Raw genomic sequence first — 27999 nt, 5'->3', positions numbered from 1 at the left:
CAGGGCACCCGCGCTTCAATCAACTGGCTACAAATTCGGGGTTTCCACCATCATCAGGAGTTGGTAATTCTCCAGTAAAACTCATAGAACTCAGGAAAACTGGGCGCTTACCCGCTAAGGAGAGGTGCAGGCCTGCCCTCTTTCTGAAGCTCCAGGGCACTATTTCCCAGCGCTCCCGGCAGTGACGTCTCAAAACCTTGGAGAAGGGAAACAACACCCCTCAAGTCGCCAGCCGTAGAATACAAACTACATTACCCAGAAGGCTGTGCGACCTCCTGCGACAGAGGCGGACGATGAGCCAATGACAGTCCAGGGGGCGGGCCTTCCGGGAATCTCCGCCTGCTTCTGTGGTTTCCTCGTGGTGAGCCTTTCCTCCACCTCCGCGAGCCCTTCGCTGCTCCGCTGAGGCGGTTTCCCCGGCGGTTCTTCCGCGCGGAACCGGGAGTGACGATGGGGAGCGTTGAGTACATGTCTGCGTCTTTGTGGGAACTGGAAGAGGCTTTGGCTGAGCCCTTGCAATACATTCCTGCGCTCCTCCTCTCGCCAGCTCTTCCCATCAGTCTTTTGGTCACGGCAGCGCTGATGGACGCGGCGCAGGTGAGTGGAGGGTACCTTAACGAATCGGACCCCAATTCCATGACCCGGCCCGTGGATACACGGCATGGTGTTCTCCCGGGATTATTCACCTTCCCTACTCCTTGTTGGGCCTGAGGGACATGGAAGGAGGGGACAGATGGCCGTTTTCCGCCCAGGTTCCTGAATCCAGGCCAGATAAGGGGGTATAGGTCCCCATTTCTGGCAACCAATGGCATGCAGTGGGGAATGGTGAAATGTGGTTTCTCGAAATGCTCCTAACCCGCTGCTTTCTGCCTGGACCTATCCTATCCGGAGGAGGCGGGCTGCAGTCTGGAGGCCTCAAGACCTCACTGTGGATTCTGGCCATGTCCTTTCACGGGACTGTCACCTCGAGCAAGTGCCTTCGCTGCCCTTGGACCCCACTTCTTCGCGTCAGCAGTGGGAACATTAACAATTCCTTTACCTGTTTTGAGGAGACAGGTGGGCATATGCTGGACGTATCCCCAGTATACAGCAAGGCCCAGGCAACATCTCCCTAGACGCTTTTTACAGGAAACCGCACCTCTGGGCATTTCCCATAGGGGTCTTACCATTTCATATGGCATCACTTCATTACAGATGCTCTCCCATGTCCCCTCCTGAGAAAGGCCTTCCATAGTTCCCATTTCTGATTTTACTTCCAATCTTCGTCTTCTCTGTTGTCTTTAGAACCCTTAGGCCTGTTGTCTTACTTAATTCCTTCCTAGGGATCTGTCTCTAGCTCTGGAATATGAGCTTCTCTTTGCCACTCTACTCCCAAATCTAGAAGTGTGTGAGGCCTGTAAGAGGTGCTTAGTGGATGGTTAAAGAATGAATGATGTTTCCCCTCTGGTGATCCATACAGACTTTGAATTCAAGTCCATTGGCATGGCTTGCGAGGCTCTGCCCTATTCTCCCAGGCCAACCCGTTTTGACTTTCTGCTTCCTTCCCTTGCTCACTGTCCCCCAGTCAAGCTGACTTGAACTTGCCAGGGTCTTTCTCACCTCCCAGCCTTGCACTTGCAGTTTCCTCTGCATCAACTCTTGATCCCCTCTCCTCAGATTAGGTTCTTATATCACCATGCTCTACAGAAAAGGAATTTACTGCTCTAAGTGTAAGTTAACTGCCAGGTCACAAAGCTCTTAGGTAGCAGAAACTCACACTCTGTATCCACTACCAGAACCTTTCATCCCAGAGTGGACTGAAAAGACCTTGAAGTGACATCTAAAGTGAACTTTGCAAGGTGAGCAAGTTTTGCTTCAGCAAATGGACTTGGGATGGTGAGAGTATGGGATACCTTACAGCTAGATCAGAATAGGACAGATAAAGGCAGGGAGTATTTGTTTGAATCCTACCTCTGCTCATTAGATGTCTTTTTTCCAGGCTGCTTTGTAGAGCCACCTGAGAGCCTTGGGCTCATGTGACATGGTGATGCTGATAGCATTTACTTCATGGTTGTGGGAGGTTTGATATAAATGACATTCCATCTCTTTGCTTTATAAACATTTTCACTTTGATTCTCTCAAAAGTCTGGTAAAGTGGGAACTAATATGGTATCCATGCAGGAATTGATGCTTGAGAAAGAAGTGACTTCCCCAAGGTCACATAGCTGGCAAGGATGGAATTCAAAAGGCTGAATTCAAACTCAGGAGTCTGACTCCAGAGCTGGGAAATTTGTTACTTTAACACGGTGCGTGAATTCCTCAGTATGGGACAGGCAAAAAATGTGGGTTGGGAGGCTTGGCTGCTGTATTTCTATTCCTGCTATCATCATAATCCTCATCATTTTTCCCATATTCCTCTGTAATCTCACAGTGTTTACTGTCTTCACCTCTTATGACCTTGTCATTGACTCTTGCCATTCACCAATGGCTTTTTATATATTACTCCTCCATTGTGGTATTCTGTCCAGAAGCAGCATCCTCTCTGTTGAAGCTCAGCCTTCAAGATATGCTAGGTTTTCAGGCTTTGGATCACTCTAGTCTGTTACCAGTGGCCAAGCAGCAGATTTAATTTCATCTGACTGGGCCAAGGTCAGCGATCCTGCCTCTGTTTCACTTTCCAGGTGTTGGTGACCTTTCAGGACGTGGCCATGAGCTTTACCCAGGAGGAGTGGAGCCAGGTGGACTTGGCCCAGAGGGTTCTATACTAGGAGGTGATGCTGGAGACCTGTGGGCTCCTGGTCTCCCTGAGTAAAGCCTCACCCCTTTTCCAGCCTCCTTCATTCCACCTTTCTATAGGAGGCCTCTGTAAGCTGCCCTCCCTCCTCCCCACAGGGCTATCCTGTTCTGGCCTCATCTCCTCCTGCCTCTTCTCCCTACGTCTCCATCAGGGATTGTTGGGTAAGAAACATAATGCACCTCAAAACTGCTAAAACAGAAGGGTTTGTTGGGTGTACATGGGAGTATCACATAAACTCCAGGTCAGAATGCTCTGCCAGGCACTGTGAAGACCAGAAGTTGGGAAGTGAAAAAACTGTGATTATGTCCCATCCTTGTGATCGTCTTTTTATTTCTCCTTGTGTGTCTGTTTTACTACTCTCTGCAAGTTGGATTTTCTGCCTACTTAAGTTGATGGCAAAAAGTAGCCATCCCAGTCCTTGCTCCTGGAGACCCTAGTTTTTTTCTCTACTTCCCTTTGCATGACTATATCTTGTCTCTGTCTTTCTGTTCATCTGACCACTTCTGCACATATGTTATTGTAGGAGGAAACGGCCTGAGACCACACTTCCTTCAATCATTACCCCTGTTCCCAGCACAGGCTGACTCAGCCTGTAGTCCACAAGAATGGTATTCCAGCTTCCATGAGAGTGAACCCGACTTGCCCACTGTAGCAGTTTGATATGGTTATGAATTCCAAAAATAGATATTGGATTATGTTTGTAATGTGGTCTCTACCTGGGTGTGATTAACTTATGATTAGGGCTTTGATTGGGCCACATCATTAGGGCGTTGAGTCCTGACCCCTTGGTCGGTAAGGACTCAAAGATAAAAGGCAGAATTGAAGGGTTTTTGATGTTGGAGTTTGATGCTGAAGCTCAAGCTCTGGGAAGCAAGGAAGCCTGAACCCAGACAGAAGCAAGACCCTGGAAGGGAGGAACCCAGGAAGGCTGAACTCTCGCGAATGTCGGCAGCCATCTTGCTCCAACACATGAAAATAGACTTTGGTGAGAGAAGTAACTTATGCTTTATGGCCTGGTATCTGTAAGTTCCTACCCCAAATAAATACCCTTTATAAAAACCAATCAATTTCTGGTATTTTGCATCAGCACCCCTTTGGCTGACTAATACACCCACCTTGTTTGTAACAAGTGTTCCCATAACCCAGTTAGCAGGGTGGTGGGTGATGCATAGCTCTTTGAGAAGGATGAGTGAGGCAGGCCACCAGGAAGCCTCCCCATATCATTGTAAACAGCACCATATCAGGTAAAAGCTTTCTTTGGCTCCTGGTGTCTGCACAGTCATCCCATGTTTTTCTACTTCCTGGGCCAGTCTTCAATAAGTCTAGGAAAGGATTTTATATGGTGCATATTCACATTATCAGTGGCATGGTGAACAGTCTGAGGAAGACTTCTCCCTCTCCCTCCCCTTTTCAGCTTGCTCTCTCATTGGGAGGGATTTTTCATTTCTTGCTGAGTCTTTAGTGCCACCCTAACTATACCTAGTGGCCTTTTTCATCCTGAGCAGGTTGAATGAGCTCACTGGAACTTCACAGCATTATTTTGATTTCATTATTTATTTAACTTGTTTTTTTAGAGAAGTTACAGTAAACTCATATAGAAAGTAAAGATTTGCTATGTACTTCCCCTCTCATATGTAGTTTTCCCTATTAACAGTTTGCGTTAGTGAATTACCATTTTACAATAATTGAACTGAATCTGTTAAAGTAATATTAACTAACGTCTATAGTTTACATTATGTTTTACTATTTGAGTTGTTCAGTCTATGGGTTTTTCTTAAAATTTTTATTAAAATTTTTATTGTGGTGATATATATACAACATAAAATTTCTTATCTTAACCACTGTCAAGTATACAATTCAGTTATGTTAATGACATTCACAATGTTATGCTACCATCACCACCATCTATTACCAAAACTTTCTCATCACCCTGAACAGAAACTCTGTACCCATTAAGCATTAACTCTCTATTCCCCACCCCACACTCCTGCTTGTAGTAACCTATATTCTAATTTCTGACTCTGTTAATTTGCTTAATCAAATTATTTTATATGAGTGAGATCATACAATATCTATCCTCTCATGACAGGCTTATTTCACTCAACATGATGTCTTCAAGGTTCATCCATATCAGAACTTCATTCTTTTTTATAGCTGAATAATATTCCATTTTGTGTGTATGTGTGTGTGTGTGTGTGTGTGACACATTTTGTTTATCCATTCATCTGTTGATGGACACTTGAGTTGCTTCCACTTTTTGGCAATTGTGTGTAATGTAGCATTGAACATTGGTGTACAAATATCTGTTCCTGCTTTCAAATCTTTTGAAATATACCAAGAAATGGGATTATCAAGTCATTTGGAAATTCTATAATTAACTTTCTTTTTTTTAACATTTATATCACTTTTTTTTTTTTTCATTTTTCCCCCTAAGGTGGCTCTCTTGTCTGTTTTGCTCATTGTTTTTGCTTGTTGTCTGCTTGTTGTTTGTCTTCTTTAGGAGACACTGGGAACCAAACCTATTAGAATGGCTGCTATTAAAAAGTCAGACAACTACAAGTATTGAAAAGAGATAGGAACACTTATTCACTGTTAGTGGGAATGTAGAATGGTACAGCCACTGTGGAGGATTGTTTGGCAGTTCCTAAGGAAGTTGAATATAGACTTACCATGTGACCTGTCAATACTATTACTAGGTATATTATACCCAGAAGAACTGAGAGCAGTGACATGAACAGACATCTGCACGCCAATGTTCATAGTGACCTTATTCACAATTGCCAAAAGATGGACACAACCCAGGGGTCTATCAACCAATGAATGGGTAAACAAATTATGGTGTATATACACAGTGGAATATTATGCAGTCATAAAAAGAAATTAAGTCATAAAACATGACAACATGGATGAACATGGAGGACATTATATTGAGTGAAGCAAGCCAACACAAAAGGACTAGTACTGTGGTTGCATTATTATGAACCAAATATATTGAGTAAACTCATGGAGTTAATAATTAGAATATAGGTCACCAGGAAATAGAATGAGGCTAGAGAATGGAAAGCTGAGGTTTAATTTCTGCAGATTTGGTAAAAAGGTTGTTTGTAAATCTTTGGAAATGAGTGGAAATGGTATAAGCACATCATAGTGTTTGTAACTAGCAGAGCTATTAAATGGTTATGACCGTAGTTGAAAGGGAAAGTCTAAGGTCATGTATATTACTAGAAGGAAAGCTGAAAATGTAACATAGGACTTATAGTGAAACCTCATGTGAAATACAAATATGGGGATATTGCATATATAAAACTGCATTTACAAAATATAAATACAAATAAACTAGAGAGATGAAAACAGAATAGCAGCTATGAACAGCAGGGTAAGCATAGTGAGATTGAGGGCGATGAGTTTTTTTGTTTTTCGTTTATTATTATTATTATTGGAATAATGAATATGTTCTAATAATGAGTGAAGAGATGAATGTACAACTATGTGATTATACCAAATACCATTGATTGTACACTTTGGATGGATTTATGCTTTATTAATATGTATCAGTAAAATTGATTTGTTTTAAAAAAAAAACCTCAGAAACAAATATGAGAAAGGAATTTCATTTTTTAGTCTTATGAAGTACTATCTGAGGAGTTGCTATAAATAACTGGGGCTTTAACAAGTGTACCAGCATATGTATGTGCAGATACAGGTAGGTTTCACTTCATTATCATGATTGTCTTGAGGCTAGTTTTTGAGCTATATGACATAGTCATTGTTTCCTGAGGTTAAAAAAAAAAGCTATTGTACAGAAAGATATGCAATCAATCATCTCAATTGAGCCTCTTCAGACCCTTTTCAGCAAATGCATACATAATTTGTGTTGTCATCATGGAAACATGCCCTTTTTGTGGTCCACTACAACCTATTATGGATGCATCTCTCATTAATAGAGGCACTGTATAATTATTTTTAAAGATTTATTTATTTCTTACACCCACCCACCCCCACCCCCGTTGTTTGCACTTGCTGTCTGCTCTCCATTCATCTTCTTTTTAGAAGGCACCAGGAACTGAACCCGGCACCTCCCATGTGGGAGGGAAGTACATAGTCACTTGAGCCACCTCGACCCCCTCTATACAATTTTTAAAAGACAGTGTGTATACCTTTCTATCATTTGAGAGAGCTGCCTTTTGAGGACTACACCTCCCCCATCCTCCAGTGCAAGGGTCATCTGGGCTGTTGCTGTGGCTGTATGTGTAACTGAGCCCTGGCTCTGGGTTTTTCAGAGGCCCAAAATGTAGCTTGGTTCTTAGCAAGGGTCCTTCCTGTCACTGCTGGGAACCTGCTGTCACAAACCAGGGGTGATGTGCAGTTCAGTGGAGCATGTAGCCCCTAGAATTTTTCCTCATTTGTGTTCAGTCAGAGGGGTCTGCCATGGGCTTGCTGCTGTGACAGGTGAGAGTCTCATAGGACCCACTCTTTCATCACCCAGCCATACATTTTGTTCTGGGCCACATGGGTAGTAGAGACACATGACTGACTGGGGCAGTCTAGTCAGGGAAACACATAAATACATAATTACAGTAAAGCAAATGAGCTGTGACTTATGTGTCAGGTGTCCACGAAGTATAAGGAAGAGAAGGGTCAAAACTTAAAGATGGAAAGACAGGTTGGGCAGGGTGGAGTAGGCTCATGGCCATGGGCTTGGACCCTCAAAGGTTAGGATTTCAGCCTGCCTAAGCTGTGCCCATCACCCTGCAGTGACCATGGTCAGGTCACTTCTCACCATGACTCAGTGGTTTATGAATAAAGATGGGAAGATGGACATTAAACTCCAAAGGTAAGATACTGTAATAGACAATTAGAAGGATGGAAGAGCCCCAAACAAGTTCAAAGGTAGGAATGAATATGGTCAGCAGAGAAATAGCATGTCCCAACACATCATGGCTGACGAACTTGGCCTTTTGGAGGAACCAGGGGAAGACCAAGTGTCAGCAGAGAGTGAGAAGATGGACCCAGCCAGACTAGGTATATAGGCCTTGATGGAAAATTTGGATTTTTGTGAAGGTGGTTTTTCCATTAAATTTTTCACTTTTTCTGTCTTTTTATACTCTTCATTGAAAGACAGTTGTGTATAAAGTCTAGGTAGCTGTTTATGTTTTCAGTATCAAAACCTTATTTGGTGAGCTCTCTGCTGTTATTCTAATTGCCAAATTTCATTGTATAAGGCTCTCTTCAAGATAGGTCTCAGATAACTGAACAGAATATAATCCATCTCAAGATATGGGGTTAGAAATAGCACTGTGCAAAACAGTGCTCACAGGATCACAGACTTGAAGTTTCAGGGGAAAGATCAGATGTTGGAGTTTGAACATGCTTCTGAGGTGTTCCAGACTGGGAGTGTCATGTGGAAAGCTGCCCTCACAGGTCCTGAGGATTGGAGAGGGGTCTAGGCTGCAGATGTCTAAGCAGCTGGGGATTTGATTTCTGGACCAGGCCCGGCCTGGAGCTCAGATTTAGGAGGAAGAATGTAACTTGTAAACCGTTCTTTCATATCCTACATGCACAAAACCATTTTACAAAAAAGCTTTAAAAACTAGTAGATAAAGTGTTCTCTGCTGGGCTTTACTGGAAGGTATATCTGGGGAGGTGGCATCCACTGCAAAGTAGCAGCAGCAGCAGCAACCAGCACCCCTGAGGCCACCTCTTCATCTGACTCTCTGCCCTCCTGCCACGTCTTCTTTCCCCAGTTCACTGCATCTGGAGTCTTCATGTTTACTTCCCTCTTCTGTGGACTTCTTCTCACTTTGGACCTATCCCTTCACAGATGACATCTGTGAAGAAATATTAATACATCTTTGTACCTTTCTATCTTGGACAAGAGTGATTCTGATTCTCTGAGACATTTAGCAACATTATTTCCTATGACCTTTTATCCCATAATGTGTCACTTCACACTTAATAAACTCCTTCAACCAGAGATCTCAAGCAGCCTTCATTATATCCTTTGAGTAGTACTTTTATATTTAGCCCTTCAAGTATCTATACTACAATATTAACCATCATGATCAAAACAACTAGGAGGGAAGTGGATTTGGCTTAACTGAGAGAGCATCTGCCTACCACATGGGAGGCCCAGATTCAAACCCAGGGCCTCCCGACCCATGTGGTGAGCTGTCCCATACGCAGTGCTGATGTGCACAATGAGTGCCATGCCACTCAGGGGTGTCACCTGCATAGGGGAGCCCCACGCGCAAGGAGTGCGCCCAGTAAGGAGAGCCGCCCCACACAAAAAAAGCACAGCCCTGTCCAGGAGTGGCACCACACATACAGAGAGCTGACACAGCCAGATGATGCAACAAAAAGAGACACAGATTCCCAGTGCCACTGACCAGAATCCAAGCAGACACAGAAGAACACACACAGCTAATGGACACAGAGAGCAGACAACGGGGGAGGGGGGCAGCAAAATAAATCTTTGGGGAAAAAAACGCAAAAATAAAAAGATTTTTTTGAAAACACTTGGAAAGCTGTCTCGTTACCATTGTTTTACATTCCATATCACCAGGAGCTCTACTAAGAAAATACAAAAAGGAAAACTCCAGCCCAACAATTAGCTGTAACAAGTTCTTAATATGTGCGCTGAGGGAAAGTCTCTAGGCCAAAATTATTACAATTAAATATTCCTTTCTTCCAAATGTCACCAAAATATCCAGGGTCATGGATCAGACCAGGAATCCACGGTGATGTTGATATGTAAAGGATTGTGTTCCACAGATAGTAATAAGAACAACTAGTAAACCCATCTGTTTTCTAGAGTGGTGACACCTCATGTAAGAGGTTCATCCATTCTATGTGCACCTCATTACCTCTGTCTTGAGTGTGGAAGATCATTGTGTATTTACCCACTTTAGACATTGGCCACAGTATTTTCATTCTATGGAGCTCAGCCTTGAATCTGAGATCATCATCTTCACCCCATCCCCAGTAGTTGTTAGAGAATCCATTCACTTTGAAAAATTGCTCTCTGGTTAGGGCAGTAATGCCCCCAAAATATTCTTTGTAATGTAACCTGTACCCATGTCGGAAACAAAGATATAATGATCTCATATGGATAGACACGCTGTTTCCCTGGTAACACTTGCAATGTAAGAAGTTCTGCAGTTGGGAGTGTTGGGAAAGAACACTCAAACAGGATGAAGCTGTCATGGGCTACAAGAATAACGAACATATGTACTTAGTAGTTATATAGAACATCTAGACTTTGTACTCCAAGATAAGACTTTTTAGTTTCGTAGGATGGATGGGTAACTTGAGACAACAGTCAATTGAATTCTGTAGGTTATAGGTAGTATAAATGTTTAACTACATGTAGCTGCTTGTTCGCACGTATGCTGGGGTATATATAGAAGGCCCTCTGAAGCAATAAATTTGTCTGATAGAGTCTTTACTCACAGACCCTGTGATCCCAGCTCTCTCTCTCTTTCTCTTTGTTTCATTCTCCCTTCTCTCTTTGTTTCATTCCTGATACCCTTCGGACCCAAATCTCCAACAAACCCAGAGCTGTTCCTGCCAACCACCAGGCACTTTGGCTGGTCTTCACACTTGTGCAGGTTAAGGCTGTTTTGGGGCACCAGGTCCACATCATGAAAAATGAAGCAGTCCCAATTTTCCTCCTTGAGAGCTTCTAAATAGCCCACATTCCAGAGTTTGGCTCAATTAAACTTTTTACTTCCAACCTGGTGAATGAAGTAGAGGCCATACTCCAGTTGCTGCATCTGCAAGAATAATGTGATGTAATTTCACCCATTCTATGTATTTTTAAACAACTAAGAATAGAAAGAATAGTCTTCTAAAGAGTATATACAAAAAAAAAATTTACAGTGAACATCACATATACAGATCCTTTATTACATTATTTCTCCCAAAATGAGGAATGAAAGAATGTTCACTTCTCTACCACCCTTCAACATTAACCCATAGAACTATTTAGTGCATTATGGCCAGAAAAAAAGAGATGTATATATGTAACGTATATATGTAAATTAATTCCAGTCTATTCCAGACAGAATTTTGAGGTCCCTCATAAATTTATTTTAAAGTGTATACAAAACCAAAAAATTGCACTCTTGTTCACCTGTCTCATGGACATCCAAAATCCTTTCCCAGTCGTCCATATCACGGGCTTTTGTGTAGTTTTCTCTCTTGTGACCCTGATCTAACATACTATTAAGTGAAATAAAATGGCCTCTTGCCTTGGGCATTGCCAGGAAGGGACTCCTTTCTGAGACAGGATTTTCCAAAAGAGTAAAATAATTGATTTGCAGGGGCTTGCAAGAAAATGGAATGCACCCTACAGAACTGCAGATAAGTAGTCCCTGGTGATGAACCAGTTTCTGTCCAGTAGAAACTGCTTATCAGGATGGACAAGTATACCGTACAAATCAATGGATACCTGCTCCCCACTCTGGAAGACTGCCCCCTCTCCCATGTAAAATGGAAACATTTCCTTGCTTGCTTCCCAGTTCGGTCTACGCAGGTTTGCCTTGCTACTCCATGGGTGGCGTTCCCTTCCACTTTCTGAATGGGATACTGCCGTTCTCAAGAACCAGTCAATAAAGCTGTGAGATCCAATACTGCATGAAAATTGTTTACCTTTAACAATACTGAAACTCACAAAATGGACTGTGAAGCTTCAGTCTGTGTGTATTTGAGGAACAAGATAATGTTTATTAGCACATAGCTACAGGTGAACATACTTGGTGTTAAAGTGACATTATGGTATCATGAGCCGACTTGTTCCACTGGGAGCGTCTGAAATAATACGTGGCAGAAAACACAACCCGGAAATCTGGGTGCGTCCCTTTAGGAACACCCGCTGACACTTCTCAAGAGTCTTTGGACACCAATTCCCATCCTCTTTTCGATGCCCCTTGACCACTGCCAGGCAGAAGGTGAAGAGCGCCACCAGTAGGACTGGATGCCCGGAAACTACATTTCCCAGAAGGCTGTGCCCGGCGGGCCGGCGATCGACGCGGGGCGGGACTTCCGGCGGCGCGCGGCTGGAGCGACCGTGGCGAGGATGGGGCCCGATCCCGCGCCGTCGTAGGCCCCGCGGAGGGGGCGGCCGAGCCGCGACGGCGCCCGCGGCGCGCCCATGGCACCCGCGCAGGTGAGTGGCGGCCCGGCCCTGCTGGCGCGCACGCGCCCGGCGCCCGGCGGGGCCTTCCCGCTCGCTGCAGCCGGGTCTCGGGGCCTTGAGAAGGGGTCGCCTCGACCGGGGCCGGGAGTGCCGACCAGGGTCGCGCGGAGAGCTTCTCGTTTCTGGCAGCCAGTGGGTCGCGGTGTGGAAGGGCGGGCAGAGGGGTCCCGGTGTATTTCTGCAGCTTACAGAAACTTGGAGCTGCCTTGCCGCTGCCAGTAATGAATCTCTTTTCCAGTTTAATACCCTGAAGTCATATTTGAAAAGTGAGTCCATTAAAGTGTTCAGCGATGGCAGCGTGTAGGGCGAGGCGTGCCTTTCGATGGAAACTCGTCAGGCCCTGGGTTGCTCGCTAGCATGCACCCCTGTGGACTCTCGTAGTCCTGCTCTCTGTCAGACGCGTCTTAACTTGTTTGTCGCCCCCATGGCTCCCTCCCTCACTTCATTTCATATTTGCTGCTGTTGTCTTCTGTTAAGAGAGGCCTTCCCCAGTTGCCCCATATAAAGTCACTGTCATCTCTTTGGTTTCTACACTGTATGTTCTTGTCTTTAGAATCCTTAAGACCATCTGACATTGTCTTGCTCATTTATTTGGTTGCTCATTGAGAATCTCTTTACAACCGTGAAATGTGAGTGCCTGTCCACGGCCCTATCCCAGGCCTGGAATAGTCTTGGCCTGTAAAAGGCACTGAATAATGGTTGATAAATGAACAGTGCTCCCGTTCTTCCCTTGGTCACTGTCTCCAGCCAAGGAGTTCCTGTCGTGCTGAGTTACTGTCCATTTTGTAGCCTTTACCTTTGGAGTTCCCTCCACCCTAGATCTCTGCAGGGCCACCCCTCTTCACCCTTCCCAGCTGTGCACCAGTGTCACCTAGGATCTTTTTCCGGCCGTTCTAGTTCTAGCCAAAGTACCCCTCTCCCCCTCTTGCCTACCTTCTGGCATGTTTGTGCAGGGAATGTGGTTCAACTATGAAAGGAGGGATACCAGACTGGGTCGGGTGTTCCAGGTTGTTGTGGGAGCAAAGAGGAAAAATGAAAACAAAACAGCCCTAATAGCTGGCTTTCCTTGAGTCCTTGTAATGGCTGAGGGGCAGGTACGTATCATCTCCACCTCCTCAGTGTTAGGTTCTGTTACCATCCTTGCTTATACACAACTGGAAGCTCAGAGGGGTTAACTTATCTGCCCAGGGTCACAGAGCTCTTAAGTAGCAGACATTTTTACCCAGTACATCACCCCCCAGAGCCATGTTCTTTAACACCACTCTACCCACACTGGGCTGGAAAGGTCTGGGGGTGACACCTAAAAGGTGAACTTTAGGGGAGCAGATAGTTCAGTGCTTGAGCACCTGCTTCCCATGTAAAAGGTCCCATGTTCAATCACTGATGCCTCCTAAAAAAGTAAAAGGAAGGAAAAAAGTGAACTTTACAGGGCAAGTACATCTCCCTTTGGCAGGTGGGTTTGGAAATGAGGGCGGCACAGAAGACTGTCCAGCCAGATGGAAGCATAGGGACAGTGGCAGGGACTGTTTGTCATTTAAGGAGGCATGAGCAGGCCTGTGCAGTTACCAGTGGCTCCCCCAGGAGGGACCATGTGTGGTCTTTTATCCGAGGTTCAGCTCCTTCCTCTTTTCATTAGCTGTGAGATTCTGGGTGACTTGCTCGAGCACCGTTTGTCAGTGGCCAACGGGGACATGGAGATGAGGATGGTGTTTACTTCATGGGCTGTGGAGGAATTGATAAAAGTCACAGAAACACCCTGAGCACATAAATGTGCCAGGCACTCCAGTGTTTACTTTGCGAATATTTTCTTTTCAGTTCTCACAACCACCTGGTGAAGTGGGCATCATTGTATTGATGTGGAAATTGAGGCTCAGAGCCATGATGTGTGTCCTTCCCATGGTCACACAGCTGGCAAGAGCCAGGGTCAAGGGGTCTGATTCCTGCCCCAGGAGCCTGGCCCCAGAACTGGGGGTTTTAAGTCTCTTTAACGTGGCATGTAAAAGCCTTCAGCTTGGGGCAGGCACACAGTGAAGACCAGTAAGGGTCAGCTGCTGCTTCTGCTACTGTCATTAATGGTATTATTTTTATCATTTTAATAGTTTTCCCCCATTCCTTTACTGTTCCAGGACACTGCCTCTCGCATGCCACGTGGGATTGTCTTTGTCTCTTGTCATCTCCAGTGGCTTCTCCCACTGAAGGCTTTTCTCTCAGGTGCAGTTGCATGACCTCCAAAGGCAGCCTGTTCCTTGAGCCCAGGTCAGAGTCAAGCCATCAGGGGGACTTGGTGATTCCAGCCTGGCATCTCTCTGCGCCTTTGCCAGCATCTGAGCCACCGACCCGCATCCCCTCCACCAAAACCAATGCCAGTGTGCTGCCTCTGTTCAACTTCCAGGCGCTGGTGACCTTTAAGGACGTGGCCGTGACCTTCACCCAGGAGGAGTGGGGCCAGCTGGACCCGGACCAGAGGATCCTGTACCGGGAGGTGATGCTGGAGACCTGCAGGCTCCTGGCCTCGCTGGGTAAGGTCATGCCGCCCTCTCCCCTGGAGGGACCTGCAGCCTCCTTGACTTCCTGAGTCCTGGCTGGCCAAGAAGGCCCAGGAGCCACCAACCCTCCTCCCCACACGCCTGGAGTCTGCTCCTCCTCCTCCTGTGTGGTCTCTGTCTGCATCAGGTATCCATGGGCAAGAAACAAAGTCCTTGTGAATGCAAACCCTCATCCCTGTGTCCAGCGTACTATGACTTTAGCCTGAGGTCCTTATTCCAGATTCCACAAGGAGTCTGGCAAGTCTTCCCACAACCCGTGAGCAAGGCCATGAGTGGTGGGGTGATCTAGAAGTGGGTGAATCAGGAGGCATTTGTTACGTCCCCTAGGAATTTTCCTAAACAACACAATTTAGGTAAAAAGGCCCCCGGTGTCTGCATGACCATCCTTGTTTCCTACAACCTGTGCCACAAGCCTCCCTTTGGTACAGATGATTTTAGAGGGTACATAGAATGTCACAGGGCACGGTGGGCACCCCAAGAGAGCCATTCCTTTTACTTCTCTTTCTAGCATGCTGATTGTTATCAGGAAAGTTTGAATTCATTGCCAAGTCTTTCATGTCACTGGGGCTAATTTTCCTTTTCAGCAGAAGCAGCAGCCTCCAACTCACAGCCCCAAGCAGATTATGTGAGTTTGCTGGGACGTAATAGCATTATTTTTACTTCATTGTTCTCTTTTGAGGGTAACTTTCCATTTGTGGGAGTGAAATTGCTTTCAATTACTCTAAAAGATTCCCTTTTAGAGTAAAACCATTTAAATAAAATAAAGAGAAGCCCATCAATAACAGCGGTCAGACCCCTGAGCACTCTCCTGGCTTCAGGCCTGCTCCAGGCACTGCTCATGATGCCCTCACTTAATGCTCGGACCTTCCTGTCCTTGGCAGAGTAAGGAGAGTGTGGCTAGCGCAGCGTAGATGTGCTTTGTTTTGAGATGCCATCCTCTGCCTTCTTTGCTGGTAAATGTCTGTTCTTTTGTGAAATGTGGGTCAGAGTAGATGATACGTGATGTCTGTGAAATGTCTTCATTGGAACAAATCACAGTGTGGATTTCCTAATTTAAATATTTTTTTTTACTGGTTTGTCAAATTCATCTGGGAAACACCCAATTTGTCCCCTCCCACAGGCTGCTCCTCCCCAAGTGTTAATTCCTCCTGTTTATGACCCCTCCCCTTCATGGCCCACTTTCTTCAAGGCTGCTGGGCCCACATGGCAGCAAGGAGCCACTTCCTCCTTCGTGGAGCACTCAAGAGCCCAGGCTCTGGAATGGTCCACCTGGTGTTGAATCCAGCTCTGCTGCTTATAAGCTCTGTGGCGCTGGGTGATTACTGAACCTCTTTGTGCCTCGGTTTCTTCCTTGGTGACATGGGGTGATGTAGGCCTGTTTGAGGGTAAATCAGTTAACATGAAAAGGACGCAGAACAGAGCCTGGCACTCCCCAATGGTTGAGGGTAGTGGCCACAATCCCTGCTGTTACCACTGATGCCCTCACCATCATCTTCTTCGTTGTGAGCCAGGATGGGAAAGCTGAGTCAGAGGAAGATGGGGAGGAACCACCAGGGGAAAGGCCGAGAGGGCACAGAGAGCTCAGCTCCTTGGTAGAACTGTGGGATTGCCCAGCCTCCCTCATACTACTGATGGTTGGGGAATCCACTCGCCAATTGATTTCAACCCTCTGGGCACCAGAATCTCTGGGGGAGGCGGGGGGAACGTATTTTAAAACTACTGATGTCCAGGCCTCACCCCAAGAGATTTTGTTTCACTTGGTTTGAGGTTAGAATCAGACATCCCTAGATGTTTCTGAAGCACAGGGTGTTTGAGAACCAACGGCTTAGATTAATTAGGAAACACCTGGAAGAGGGCAAATTCCTCGTGTCCCAGGGCTGTCTGAAAGGGAAGTGCACCCGAACAGGGTTGGCTTTTGGTGATAGACATCAAGGGGAACTTGTGTTAGGTCGACAGCCAGTAGTTGGAGCCCAGGATGGCATTTGGCTGTTAGTTTCCAGGTCACAAATTAGCACTTAGTTTACTTTGTTGGGAGCAGCTTTATTCATAGTCTCACCTGTCACAAAGTCCCAGGCACAATTGACAGATGTATTCTTATCTAAATACCTGTGTCCTATTTCTTTATCAACCAGGGCATCTGGTTCCCAACCCAGACTTGATCCATCTACTGGAATATGGCCAGGAGCTATGGACAGTGAAGAGACATCTCTCCCAAAGCACCTATCCAGGTAGGTCCAGGTAGGCATTCAAGAGCTGCTTAGGTTTTGTGTGATCTCTGTATCTTTAAAAAAAAAAAGAGCTGCTTAGGTGTGGTCATGGCCACCCTCAGACTGCAAAGGGCCTGCTGCCTCTGGACTTCGGTGTGAAACCCCTGTGAATCTCATGTGGGTCAGGTTGTTTCGTTCACGTCAAGGTACAGCATTCAGAGCGTACAACAGTTATTCAGAGACGCAGGTGCCTTCTAACATCAACATGTAGGTTTTAAGGTTACCCCGGTATAGTCCAGCTGGTCGAGGGGAAACAGTGGAAGGAGAGAAGGCATACACACTTGCACAGACACATACATCACTTCCACTCACATTCCATTGACAAAAACTAGGCCTGGGGAGGAGCAGATTCGCTCAAGCGGTTGAGTGCCTGCTTCCCTTGTATGAGGTCCTGCATTCAATCCCTGGTACCTCCTAAAAACAAAAACAAATGAACAAGGAAAAAAAAACTCATTAGGGAGCAGATGTAGCTCAGTGATTGAGCACTTGCTTCCCATGTACTAAGTCCTGGATTCAATCCCTGGTACTTCCTTTTTTAAAAAAAAGTTCTTTGGAGAGTAGATGTAGCTCAAGTGGTTGAGCACCTGCTTCCAATGTGCAAGGTCCCAGATTCAATCCCCAGCACCTCCTAAAATCAAACAAACAAAAAAACCCAACTCTCATTGGGGAGTGGATATATTATAGTAGTGGTTGAACACCTGCTTCCCACGTACAAGGTCCTAGGTTAAATCCCTGGTACCTCCTAAAAAAAAGACAAATGGATATGACTTACATCAACTCAACTACTATACGCAGCCTGGTCTTTAAAAATCAGAGTGATGAATGACATAGAATGGTGAATGGCAGAGCGATGAATGCCATAGAAACTATTTTCTACGTCGTTGGGTTGTTTGAGGATGTAATTAGATAATGTAAGAAACTTCTTACAGTGCCTGGCCTATTGTAAGAGTCAACAGAAGTATTCTTTTAGTATTAACCATGTAGTAACATTAATCATAATGAATAATAGTAATATCATGTATTTCCTTGTGGACTCAGAGGTCAAAGGGTCTTTCCCTTGAGATGACTGTCTACGCTATGGCATGTAACCCACGCTTTCCCACCTTTTCCATCCATTCGTCCATCCTGTTTGTCCACCAGATAATGAAAAAAAAGCCCCTTGCAGTATATCACTCTGTCCCTTTTGTCATGAAAACACCACTATGACATTTGACCTTGTCTGCCCCACATCCGTACTGGTGAAGGCAGTGAAGCCATCCAGCAGGTGAATTGACATGACCCAGTGGGTCACGGTGCCCCCACTGGTTGGCTCGTGGGCTTCTTGGCCACCCAGTTTACAGCCCAACCTGTTTCACTACCCTGGAAGCCCGTGAAGTTATTCAAACAAGCCATCGAGCCCTCTTGTCACTGCCAAGCCTGCCTCCCACCCCCGTTGCTGGTTCACTCTGCCCCTGGGTGTAACCCCTGTGTGGCGTGTGGTGACCTCTGCTCCAGGTTGTGAGTATATTTGACTAATAAACTGCTGTCAGTCTCATCTGTCCAGTGTCAGGTGTCATGTGTTCGACAATCTTGTACTTTTTAGGGGTTGGGTTGGGGAGATCTCTCCATCAACAGGGTGAATGAATAGGAGGTGGTCAGGACACCCATATCCCCACTTGCAGAGAATAGTCCTGCCATCCAAGCAGGTCAGCAGACTGGAACAACCTCAGATAGTCCCTCAACACTTCTGTCTCCATCAAAGCCAATCTCTATCCATCCTGTCTACCCATTTTACATTCTGTGGATCTCCTGGGTTCATCACCTCCACCACCTCTGTTGCCTCCCCCACCACCATCTTGGTTCAAGCTCTCATCTTTTGCCTGGATGGTGCCAGAGATTCCTGACAGGTTTCCCCACATCGCTCTGTGCCTCTGGTTAGCTCTCTTCACTGCACCAGCTCTTATAGCCACCTCAACATTGTTTCAGATCTTCACCACTTCCCCAGCTGCTGCTGTCTCAGCATATATCCAACTTCATGTTAAAAATAAAGACTACACACTTCTCCTTTCCTTCATATTTAAAGACCCATCTGCATTTGTCTCATACGTATGGCTTCCTTTCTTATCCTCTGAAGAGGGGGTCTTGCCTCTGGCTAATACCATTTCCTCCACCAGAGTCTATATTGGACCTTCTCTGGCCTTAGAGAACTCCTTCACTTCCTTCCTGTCTCTTCTGTATCCTCATCCTCTCTCTACTCAACGTAAAAATGTGTGCAAGTTGCTTACACTTGGGGAAACTAAACAAGTCCAAAATGCTTTTTGATCTATAATGGTCTTTATTTTTATTTATTTTTTTAGGAAGCAATTGAGATTACACTGTATTGATACAGAGACTTTAAATTCTAGTCAGAGTTAAGACCCATATTAAAGTACAACTAATGGTTTAAAGGAAATAACTGCATGGAGTCTGACATAGACAAACATGAGTTGAGTCCCATTATTAGCTTAAAATGGTCTTTAACTTGTCAATACAATACAAAACCAAGGACCTTGCAGGAGTTGTGTCATTTTTGGTAGAGGTGTATGTACTTGGCTTCCATACTTTCATTCCTTCTGTTTAAATTTTATTTCTTTGGTTTTCTTTATTTGAAGTATCTAATGATGTGCACAAATCTTAAGGTTTGGCATAAATTTTTACATATCTATAAACTCAAGTTCCTCCACTTCAGTCAAGATTTAGACTATTTTCCACACCCTTGGTAGTCTTCATGATGCCCCATCCTTTTCAATACCTCCTCCTGCAATGGTAACCACTATTGAACTCTATTATTGTGGATTCAATTTGACTATATTTGAATGGCTATGAATGAAAAAAAAAAGCCCACGAATTTTCTTTTGTGTATTTCTTTTGATCATCATTATGTGCACGAGATTGGTTCATTCTACACCCTGTCATGTAACAGTGTATGAAAATATTAGATGTATTCGTTTCTCTGTTAATGAGTATTTGCATTACTTACATTGAATGGATATCATAAAGTATACCACTATGACTATTCTTGTTCATAACATTTAGTGGATGTAAGCACTCCTTTCCTTTGAGTATATATTCAGGAGAGGAATGACTGAACCATGGGGTGGGTCTGTGCTCAACTTTAAGACAAACTTAGGAATGGTTTTCCAAACTAGCTGCACCATTTCACAATCCCTCCATCCATGTATCATTGCACCAGATCTTCAATACTTAATATTGTCCACTTTAATCTTCGATTTCATAGAAATACAACACTGAAATTTTGCTGATGTCACTGCTTTCGTTCCTAACTGCCCAGTGGAACAGTGAGAATAGTAAGGATAATTTCCCACAATTTCATGAACATGCTCTGTATTGAGAACCGTGCTGAGTACTTTGGTGGCTTTTTTTTTTTTTTTTTTTTTTAATTTAACCCTCATGACAGCCTGAAAAACATGAGAGTCTCTTGGTTTCTCAGATGAAGAAATTAATGAGACTTTAAGGGGGTGGGGGGAATCATCTAAGATCCACTAGTTTGAAGAGGCAGGATTTGAACTGAGGCTTCAGAGCAGTCACTCAACCACCACACCATTTGCCTCTTGAAAGAGCAGAAACTTAAATATTACTGTGCATTTTCACCTCTGTCCTTCTGCAACTGAGAACTCCATTCTCTTACTGTAATCGCCTCTTCAGTGTAGCTTCACCATTCATCTTGTAGTCTTTTCTTCTTTTAACTTAAGTATTCTTCAAGGGTGAATCTACTGAATGTCGTCTTCAACTTCAACCCAATGCATTCTTCCACTTCATCTGACAACAACTATTTTTCCATTAGGACCTAGCTCAAGGGGCATCTCTTCTAGGAATCTTTCCATGATTTCTTTTTCTTCCCCTTGGGTGCCACTTCCCTAAACTCTTGTAGTACCAAAAGATGTCAGTTCTAAGGGCAAATGCCTTCATACAGAGTAATGTTTACTCTGGGCTCCCTCCCCTACTCTGGACTGTAAGGTGGAGCCTCCACTCCAGATCCTCTGTCCTCTTTCCCATCCTCTGCTCCAGGTTTTCCCTTTAATGGCGGCAAGGGTTCAAGGACCATAAAAGAAAGTAATTGGAAACCTGACTTTCAGAGTTATCAAAACACAGTAGGCACCAGAGATACTATTTTCATCCTCAATTTCCTGATAAAGTGATTGTTTTTTCTGTGTTACATCATTAATAGATGCCTTTGTGTATTGGATTCCCTTCAGGTGATAGAGAAAACCAAAAGACCAAAGAGCCAACTGCTTCTCAGTTGGTCTTATCAAAGGGAGCCATGTTCCAGGAAAGCCTAATTCAGGAATCTTCAAGGGACTTGGGGCAAGCCAGAGAACAGGAAGGACTTTTGGAAACACAGAAGAGGCACTTAATAAAGCTAGAGACAGACTGTCACAAGGACACTCGTCCTGGGAAAATGAGCCTTGATGATGATGGTTTGGGAAGAGATGCCCTTCTGCCCTCAAGGTTATTACAGGAGCAAATCCCTCCAGGAGATGTTCTCCATGACTGTGACTCACATGGACCAGATAAAGATTCCATGATCCATGAAGGAAAGAACGCTTATGAGTGCAAGGAATGCAGGAAAGGTTTTAACAGAAAGTGGAACCTTATTCGACATCAGCGGATTCACACTGGAATGAAGCCCTATGAATGCAACGAATGTGGGAAGGTCTTTAGTCAAAGCTCTACCCTCATTCGGCACTACGTTATTCATACTGGAGAGAAGCCATATAAGTGCACTGAATGTGAGAAGACCTTTAAACGCAGGTCATATCTCATGCAGCATCTTCCAATTCACACTGGTGAGAAACCCTATGAGTGTAGTGAATGCAAAATGGCGTTTGCCCATCGCTCTACTTTTATTCGGCATAATAGGACCCACACTGGGGAGAAACCCTTTGAATGCAAAGAATGTGAGAAAGCCTTTAGCAATAGGGAATACCTAATACAGCACTACATCATCCACACTGGAGAGAAGCCGTATGATTGCGGGGAGTGTGGGAAGGCCTTCAGATGCAGCTCAGAACTCTTGCAGCACCAGCGGATTCACACTGGAGAGAAGCCCTATGAATGCATCCAGTGTGGGAAAGCCTTTCATCGGAGCGCAAACCTCATTCAACACTCGGTCATCCATACTGGGGAGACACCATATAAGTGCATCGAGTGTGGGAGGGCCTTCAGACGCAGGTCACACCTCATACAGCACCATCAGATTCACACGTGAGAAAGGCCCTGTGAGTGCAGTGAATGCTGGAAGGCCTTCACCCACCACCCTGCTTGTCTTTCATACTAGAATTCACACAGGTACCAGTCATTTTGGGTGCAAAGAATGTGGGGAGGCCTTTTGTCACAGCTCTTAACCATGCAAGGAGTCACACGCAGGAAGCCCTGTGAGAGTAGTGATGTAAGGAAACCTTCATCCTTGTTTCAGCCCTCAAGGAACTTGAGAAGACTCATACTGTAGAGAAATGTAGGCAGACCTTTGCCAGGGGGCCACTTCAGTCGACAACAGTGAATTCATACTGAGGACATTTCTGAATGTAACTACTAAGGACAATGTATAACCAGAAGAAAAATCCCATTTGCCATCTGAAAATTCATACTGAATATTCTTAAGTATCATCACTGTAAGAAAGCCTTCTGTGATAGAGCATAGCTTACTTGTCATATAAAGAGATACTAGAATCTGACCCCACTTGGGCTTTAACTGAGAAAGCATACAGAGACTTACCCCATGATTATTAAGAACTTATAAACACCTCCAGCCACTGTTCTCTCCTTGGTTTATACTGGAAAGACAACTCAGGGGTATTTTTTAAAAGAAAGAGTAGAGGAGGAGATGGTATAGAAGAAAAAAATTAAAAAGAAAATGCCCTCATGACTTCTTTCAGTGTTAGTTTTTGGCATGGGAGTATTTGAGGGGTAAGAGTATCAACACCTTTCTTTGATTTTTTATATACATTCACTCCTATCCTGTATCAGAAGATTTGGATGGTTCAACATTCCGTTTACTAGAAAGCTTTCTTTGTTCCAGGCATCTCTAGCCATGAGGAACATAATTCTTTAGGAGAAATAAGAAGGCTTGAGTCATGAAGGCTGAACCCATAAGAAAGTAGAATACTGAAAATGTCATCATGTGACATTTACCTCCTATTTTATATCTAAAGAGAGAAGATCCATATATGCATAGCCACATTTTGCGGTGCCATTTAATACTGTTTAAGGCTTTGCTTTTATTTAAAAACAAATCAGGAACAGAAATAGCTCAAGTGGTTGAGCACCTGCTTCCAGAGAACAGGTTCAATCCCTGGTACTTCCTGAAACAAAACAAAACAAACCCTTTCTTCATGTGGTATCAAATGCCCAATACAGTCATATTTTTTTGAATCCCATTCTGCTTCTGCTTATTCTGCTGTGGCATGAGGATAACTGTGTAACTGTGTGACCTTTCCCAATGAGTCTTTTTTTTTTTTTTTAAGATTTATTTCTCGCCCCGCCCTGGTTGTCTGTTCTCTGTGTCTATTTGCTGAGTCGTCTTCTTTGTCCGCTTCTGTTGTTGTCAGTGGCACGGGATTCTGTGTTTCTTTTTGTTGTGTCATCTCTCTGTGTGTGTGGCACCATTCCTGGGCAGGCTGCACTTTCATGCTGGTTGGCTCTCCTTATGGGGCGCACTCCTTGTGCATGGGGCTCCCTACACGGGGGGCACCCCTGCGTGGCAGGGCACTCCTTGCGCGCATCAGCACTGCACATGGCCAGCTCCACACAGGTCAGGGAGGCCCGGGGTTTGAACCGCGGACCTCCCGTGTGGTAGGCAGATGCCCAAACCACTGGGCCAAGTCCCCTTTCCCCCAATGAGTCTTAATTATTTCCCCTCCTTAAAGATTCTCAGTTTCTTTAACCGTTTGTTGAGAGGCATTTCCAAATCCACCTCAGCACTTTTCTAGAGGCTGACCTACAGCAAAAAAAAAAAGCGGGGGCGGGAGGATGGAAAAAAATGGAAAAGTAAAATACATAGCCCAAAGTCATATACACAAAAGATGAACGTGGAACCTCGTTTATTGCAAGGATGTTGGTGTGAAGTTTTCTCCTAGGTGAGATCCTGGGGTTTGAACAAGCATGCCAGGATGCACACAGGCGGCTTATGTGGGTTTCACTCTGACTACACGGGCTTTGGGGCCTCCTCAGCTGTTTAAATGGCCACGTAAGTGTGGCTTTGCCATAACAGGCATGTACCTCTTTGAGGTGCTTTCCGTATAACCATGAGTGCATTTCTCAGTGAGTCATTTGGGGCTAAAGTGTTTTCAAGGACAGCATGTGTAGTGTTTTACTGGTGGGGAAGTGAGTTGCTTCTTGAGGACAGCACCTTCCTCTCTCCTCTCTGTGGCTGTGTATACCTTAGTTGAGCCCCTGGGTCCAAAAGAATCATAGAAAACTCTTCCAAAACACCTTGGTTCTCAGTTGAACGTGCCTTCTCTGCCTGTGTTCTCCATTTTTTCCAAATCACGAGATGCGCTCTGCAGAAGATGAAGTACCCCCGAGGGTTCTTTCCGTGCCATCCAGCCCTTTTCCATACAGCTTTCACTTAAAAGGTAGTCTGAGGGTCAGCCATTTCTTGCGCAGATGGCCAAGTCTCCTGAGACCCTGTCCTTTACTCTCAGGTGCGCCTTGCCTTGGGTAGCGTGAACCCCTGGGTGATGAAGACATGGGCTCAGCCTATGAACAGTGAGCTCACCATCTGATGTGGGAAACTCCTGAAAATAGGTGCAGTAGCGCAACTCTGCTGCAGTGACTAAAATGTGTCAGAGGACCCCAGGAGTATGATAAGAAGGGGCCATACTTGGAGTCCGGGGGTAGGGGGGCTTGTGTAACAGGAGCCTTTGGCCCGTGGCTTTGCTCTCCTGCCCTCCCAGGACTGGACCTGCAGGTGACGCGGCCCGGCCTCCCTTGCACCTGTCCAGCCCAGGTGCGGGGCTGAGCCCCAGAGCAGCCACTCACCTTTCCAGGACACCTCCACCTCGCCCCGCTCCAGCCCCTCCACACGGCTGTGAATTGCTTTACCTCAAAACTTGCTTCTCTCTAGCCCGGGCACCCCGACAGCGTCACCCTGTCACCCCAGACTGCCACGAGCAATGGGCCGGCCAGGCGCTAGCGGTTCCTCCTGCAGGGCGCCCCCGCCCGCACCCCGAGGCTCAGCAGCGGAGGCCGCCCAGGTCGGCGGTGGCCCTCCCAGTCGCCCTTGCTCCCGTCCCAGGGCCGCGCTCACCTCCCCGGCGCCTGCCCCGACCCGCCTTTCCCCGGGCTGCGCTTGGCAGACGGCTCCGGCTCCTCGGCTCGTTTCCGGTGGGGACCAGGGACGGGGACAAGCCGCCTTCCTTGACGGGCGGCTCCAGGAGGGCCCCGGGGAGTGGGAATAGCGCGGGCGGGGGCGGCCGACGTCCCCTGCGGGGTCGGGGAGTCGAGGGCCCGAGGAGGGCGAGGCGCCCCCAGCGCCCCCGGGCGGGTGGGGCCTGCGGCCGAGCTGCGGGCGCGGGGCGGACATCACACCGCCCCCAGGCTCAGGGCCGCGCCTCGGGCCCGGCGGGCCCTGCGCCCGCACCCAACGGCACGGGTCCCGCCTTGGACTGCGCCGGGGTGCGCCGCCCTGGAGCTCTGTCCCCGCGCGTGAGCAAGGACGTCCCGCGGGCTGAGGGCTCCCGGGGGCACGCGGAACCCGCGCCCGCCTCGGCCCCCCGCGCCACCAGCGGCTGCGCGCCCCGGCTCTCCCGCCACCCGCAGACGCCGGGTGTGGCGCATCACCCCAGCGAAGAGCCCGCCGGACCCCTCGGGGCCAGCGAAAGGGCCCAGCAGCCGTGGACTCACAGCTGCCCGGGCAGCCTGCGAGGCTCGCGGAAAGGGCCTGGCGGCCCCGGTGCGCCCCGCACCCCCAGTGCGCCCCGCACCCGCGTCGCGCCTCAGCCAACCCGCGGGCCGGGGCCTCGCCAAGCCACGCCGCACCTGCTCCGCGCTCCGTGGGGCCTCGGGGCGCAGGGGCCGTCCAGGAGTCTGCGGATCTGCGCGTCTGCCGCTCCACTCCGGCTGGGGACAGCACGGCTGGAGTTCCCTCAAGAGTTAAACCTCCTCCTGCCCCGTGAGAAGGCTCCCCGGCGTGACGAGAGCATGAAACATACCCCCATACAAAAGACTTGTACTGGCATGTTTGTGGCAGCCTAATAACCCAAAAACAAAGAAAAAATGTATCAGTCTAGAGTCAAGAAGTCTACCACATACAAGACAAAAAATACAACAAAAAAAGTAAATTAAGGATTATAGCCAATATACTTAATAATAAATTATATAGTTATAGAGTTGGAAGACTAATAGAGGAATAACAATACATTCCTTCATTTTTTTCCTACGTAAAGCCTACACACATGAAAATCTTGGAAAGAATAGTCAAATAAGAGAAATCAAGCTAGAATATTCCATATTTGGGGAAAATATGGATGGAAAGTGAAGGTAACAAAATATCTTGTATGTTTCAATATAGTCTAACAAAACAGGCCAAATGGTTTAGAAAATTTTAAATCCACTATAATTGTTAACGACTGGGTAAATAAATGCTAAATAAAGTTAATAAATAAGCCCTACAAACTAATGAGAGAAATCAACTCAAAAAGAGTACACTGTTCTTGTATACACACTTTTTAAACAGGAAAAGAAAAATAAAATCATGCTTAATCTTATTGTTAATCAGGAAAATACAAATTAAAACAAAGCTCATTGCATTGGCAAAACCAAGTAAGCCTGACATCGTTAAAGTGTTGGTAACATTTAGATTAGTAAATATCTTTAAACTACTACTAGGTGTCTAGATTGGTAAAGTCATTCTGGAGAACAGTTTGGCGTTTATGCATTAAGTTTAAAACTTCCGTCTACTGTAAAAAAGAAGTTCCTGTCCTTGATATATACTTCAGACATGTTTTTACATATGTCTATTTTAGCAGTGCTTATGATTGCCAAAAACACAGGAAAAGGAACAAGAACAAAAGCCTCCAACAGGACAATTGGAATACTATACAAAATTGAAAGCAGTGATGATGTTATACATGTAAAACAAGTAAAATTGCAAGCATCCTATTATACAAATGAAGTAAGACACATAGTAAAACTCATATAATTTCCCTTTTATCAAGTTTCCAAAGAGGAAGTATATTCTGGTCAGTGTTCCCACATTGTTGGTAGTACTGTCAGAAAAAAATTAGGAAACACCAACTTTAAAGATAGAAAAATTAACTTTGAGTTGGGAGAATTATATTGGAAGGAATACACAAGAGGTATCTGGGGTCCTGTTATCCTATTACTTAACCTGGGCAGTAATTAAATAGATATTAACTTTAGAACTAGCTGATGAACTGCAAATACAAGTTTTATGTAATTTGCTATATGCATATATTTCCAAATACAAATATGGGACTTACATTAAGAGAATATTCATAATAAAAAGATATGTAAATGTTAATGTCAAAGAAAAAAGGTTTGGATATGTTCATTAAAAATGTCAAGGGAAAAATCTGTAATATATAAAGTAGGGAAGAATGCACAATGCATACTATGACAAATACTGCATTCTATATAAATTGTAATTATACTAATTTGAGGTCTAAAAATATCAGACTGGATAAAAAAGCAAACTCAACCTAGGCATTAGCTATTTGAGAAACACCTTAAAAATGAAGAGAAGTTGAAAATAATGTTGGGAAAAAAAGACGTATAATATTTTTAAAATACTGGTGCCTCATATTATTTTATGACAACATGTCAACATGTTATGGAACAGGAGAGTCCACTATCAGCTGGAGTACAAAGAGCAAGAAAACACACACATGAGAATGTATTCATTTACAATCTCAATAAAAAGTTAAAGCAAATAACTCTAAGAATGGTAGTAGAATTAAATTATAACTCTTGTAGATTTTAATGTAACCTCTCAGAATGTTAAATCAAGCAAACAAAACCCTAAGCAGACATATAGAAAATAGTAATAGTATAAAATTCAAAAGGTATGCATATAGCTTGGTCTTACATTGTTGAACATTAAAAAAATTTGCATTCATTGTGCCACAGATGAATCCATGATGAAGATCATAAGTTCTCTGAATTGTCAAGGGTGCAGGTACATTAATCTGCTAGAGCAGAGTTTCTCAAATGGGT

General features: G+C 45.3%; 1 protein-coding gene and 1 pseudogene across 2 annotated transcripts; one reads left to right on the top strand and one right to left on the bottom strand.

The window, feature by feature from the left end:
• Positions 1–3: 3 nt before the first annotated feature.
• On the top strand, positions 4–23201 carry ZNF550 (zinc finger protein 550). Of its 2 annotated transcripts, none has more exons than XM_012524544.3 (4): positions 4–597; positions 14365–14491; positions 16651–16746; positions 21021–23201. In XM_012524544.3, the coding sequence occupies exons 1-4, from the start codon at positions 451–453 to the stop codon at positions 22031–22033; spliced, it is 1383 nt and encodes a 460-aa protein (XP_012379998.2). In that variant the 5' UTR covers positions 4–450; the 3' UTR covers positions 22034–23201. The 2 variants fall into 2 exon arrangements, with proteins under 2 accessions (XP_012379998.2, XP_058136933.1); XM_058280950.2 differs by lacking the exon at positions 4–597 and adding an exon at positions 11807–11942.
• On the bottom strand, positions 9489–10554 carry LOC139436930 (beta-1,4-galactosyltransferase 4 pseudogene; annotated as a pseudogene).
• Positions 23202–27999: the final 4798 nt, after the last annotated feature.

This window comes from Dasypus novemcinctus, chromosome 18 (assembly GCF_030445035.2).
Source record: "Dasypus novemcinctus isolate mDasNov1 chromosome 18, mDasNov1.1.hap2, whole genome shotgun sequence".
In the NCBI taxonomy this organism is placed as follows: domain Eukaryota; kingdom Metazoa; phylum Chordata; class Mammalia; order Cingulata; family Dasypodidae; genus Dasypus; species Dasypus novemcinctus.
Note: the sequence above shows the minus strand (reverse complement) of the source record. Positions and strands in the feature narration are given on the sequence as shown.

Coding starts and splice junctions, on each gene's coding strand:
- ZNF550 (XM_012524544.3), top strand. CDS start 451: ATGGGGAGCGTTGAGTACATGTCTGCGTCTTTGTGGGAACTGGAAGAG. Junction 598..14,364: donor CGCTGATGGACGCGGCGCAG/GTGAGTGGAGGG, acceptor TTCAACTTCCAG/GCGCTGGTGACCTTTAAGGA. Junction 14,492..16,650: donor CAGGCTCCTGGCCTCGCTGG/GTAAGGTCATGC, acceptor TTTATCAACCAG/GGCATCTGGTTCCCAACCCA.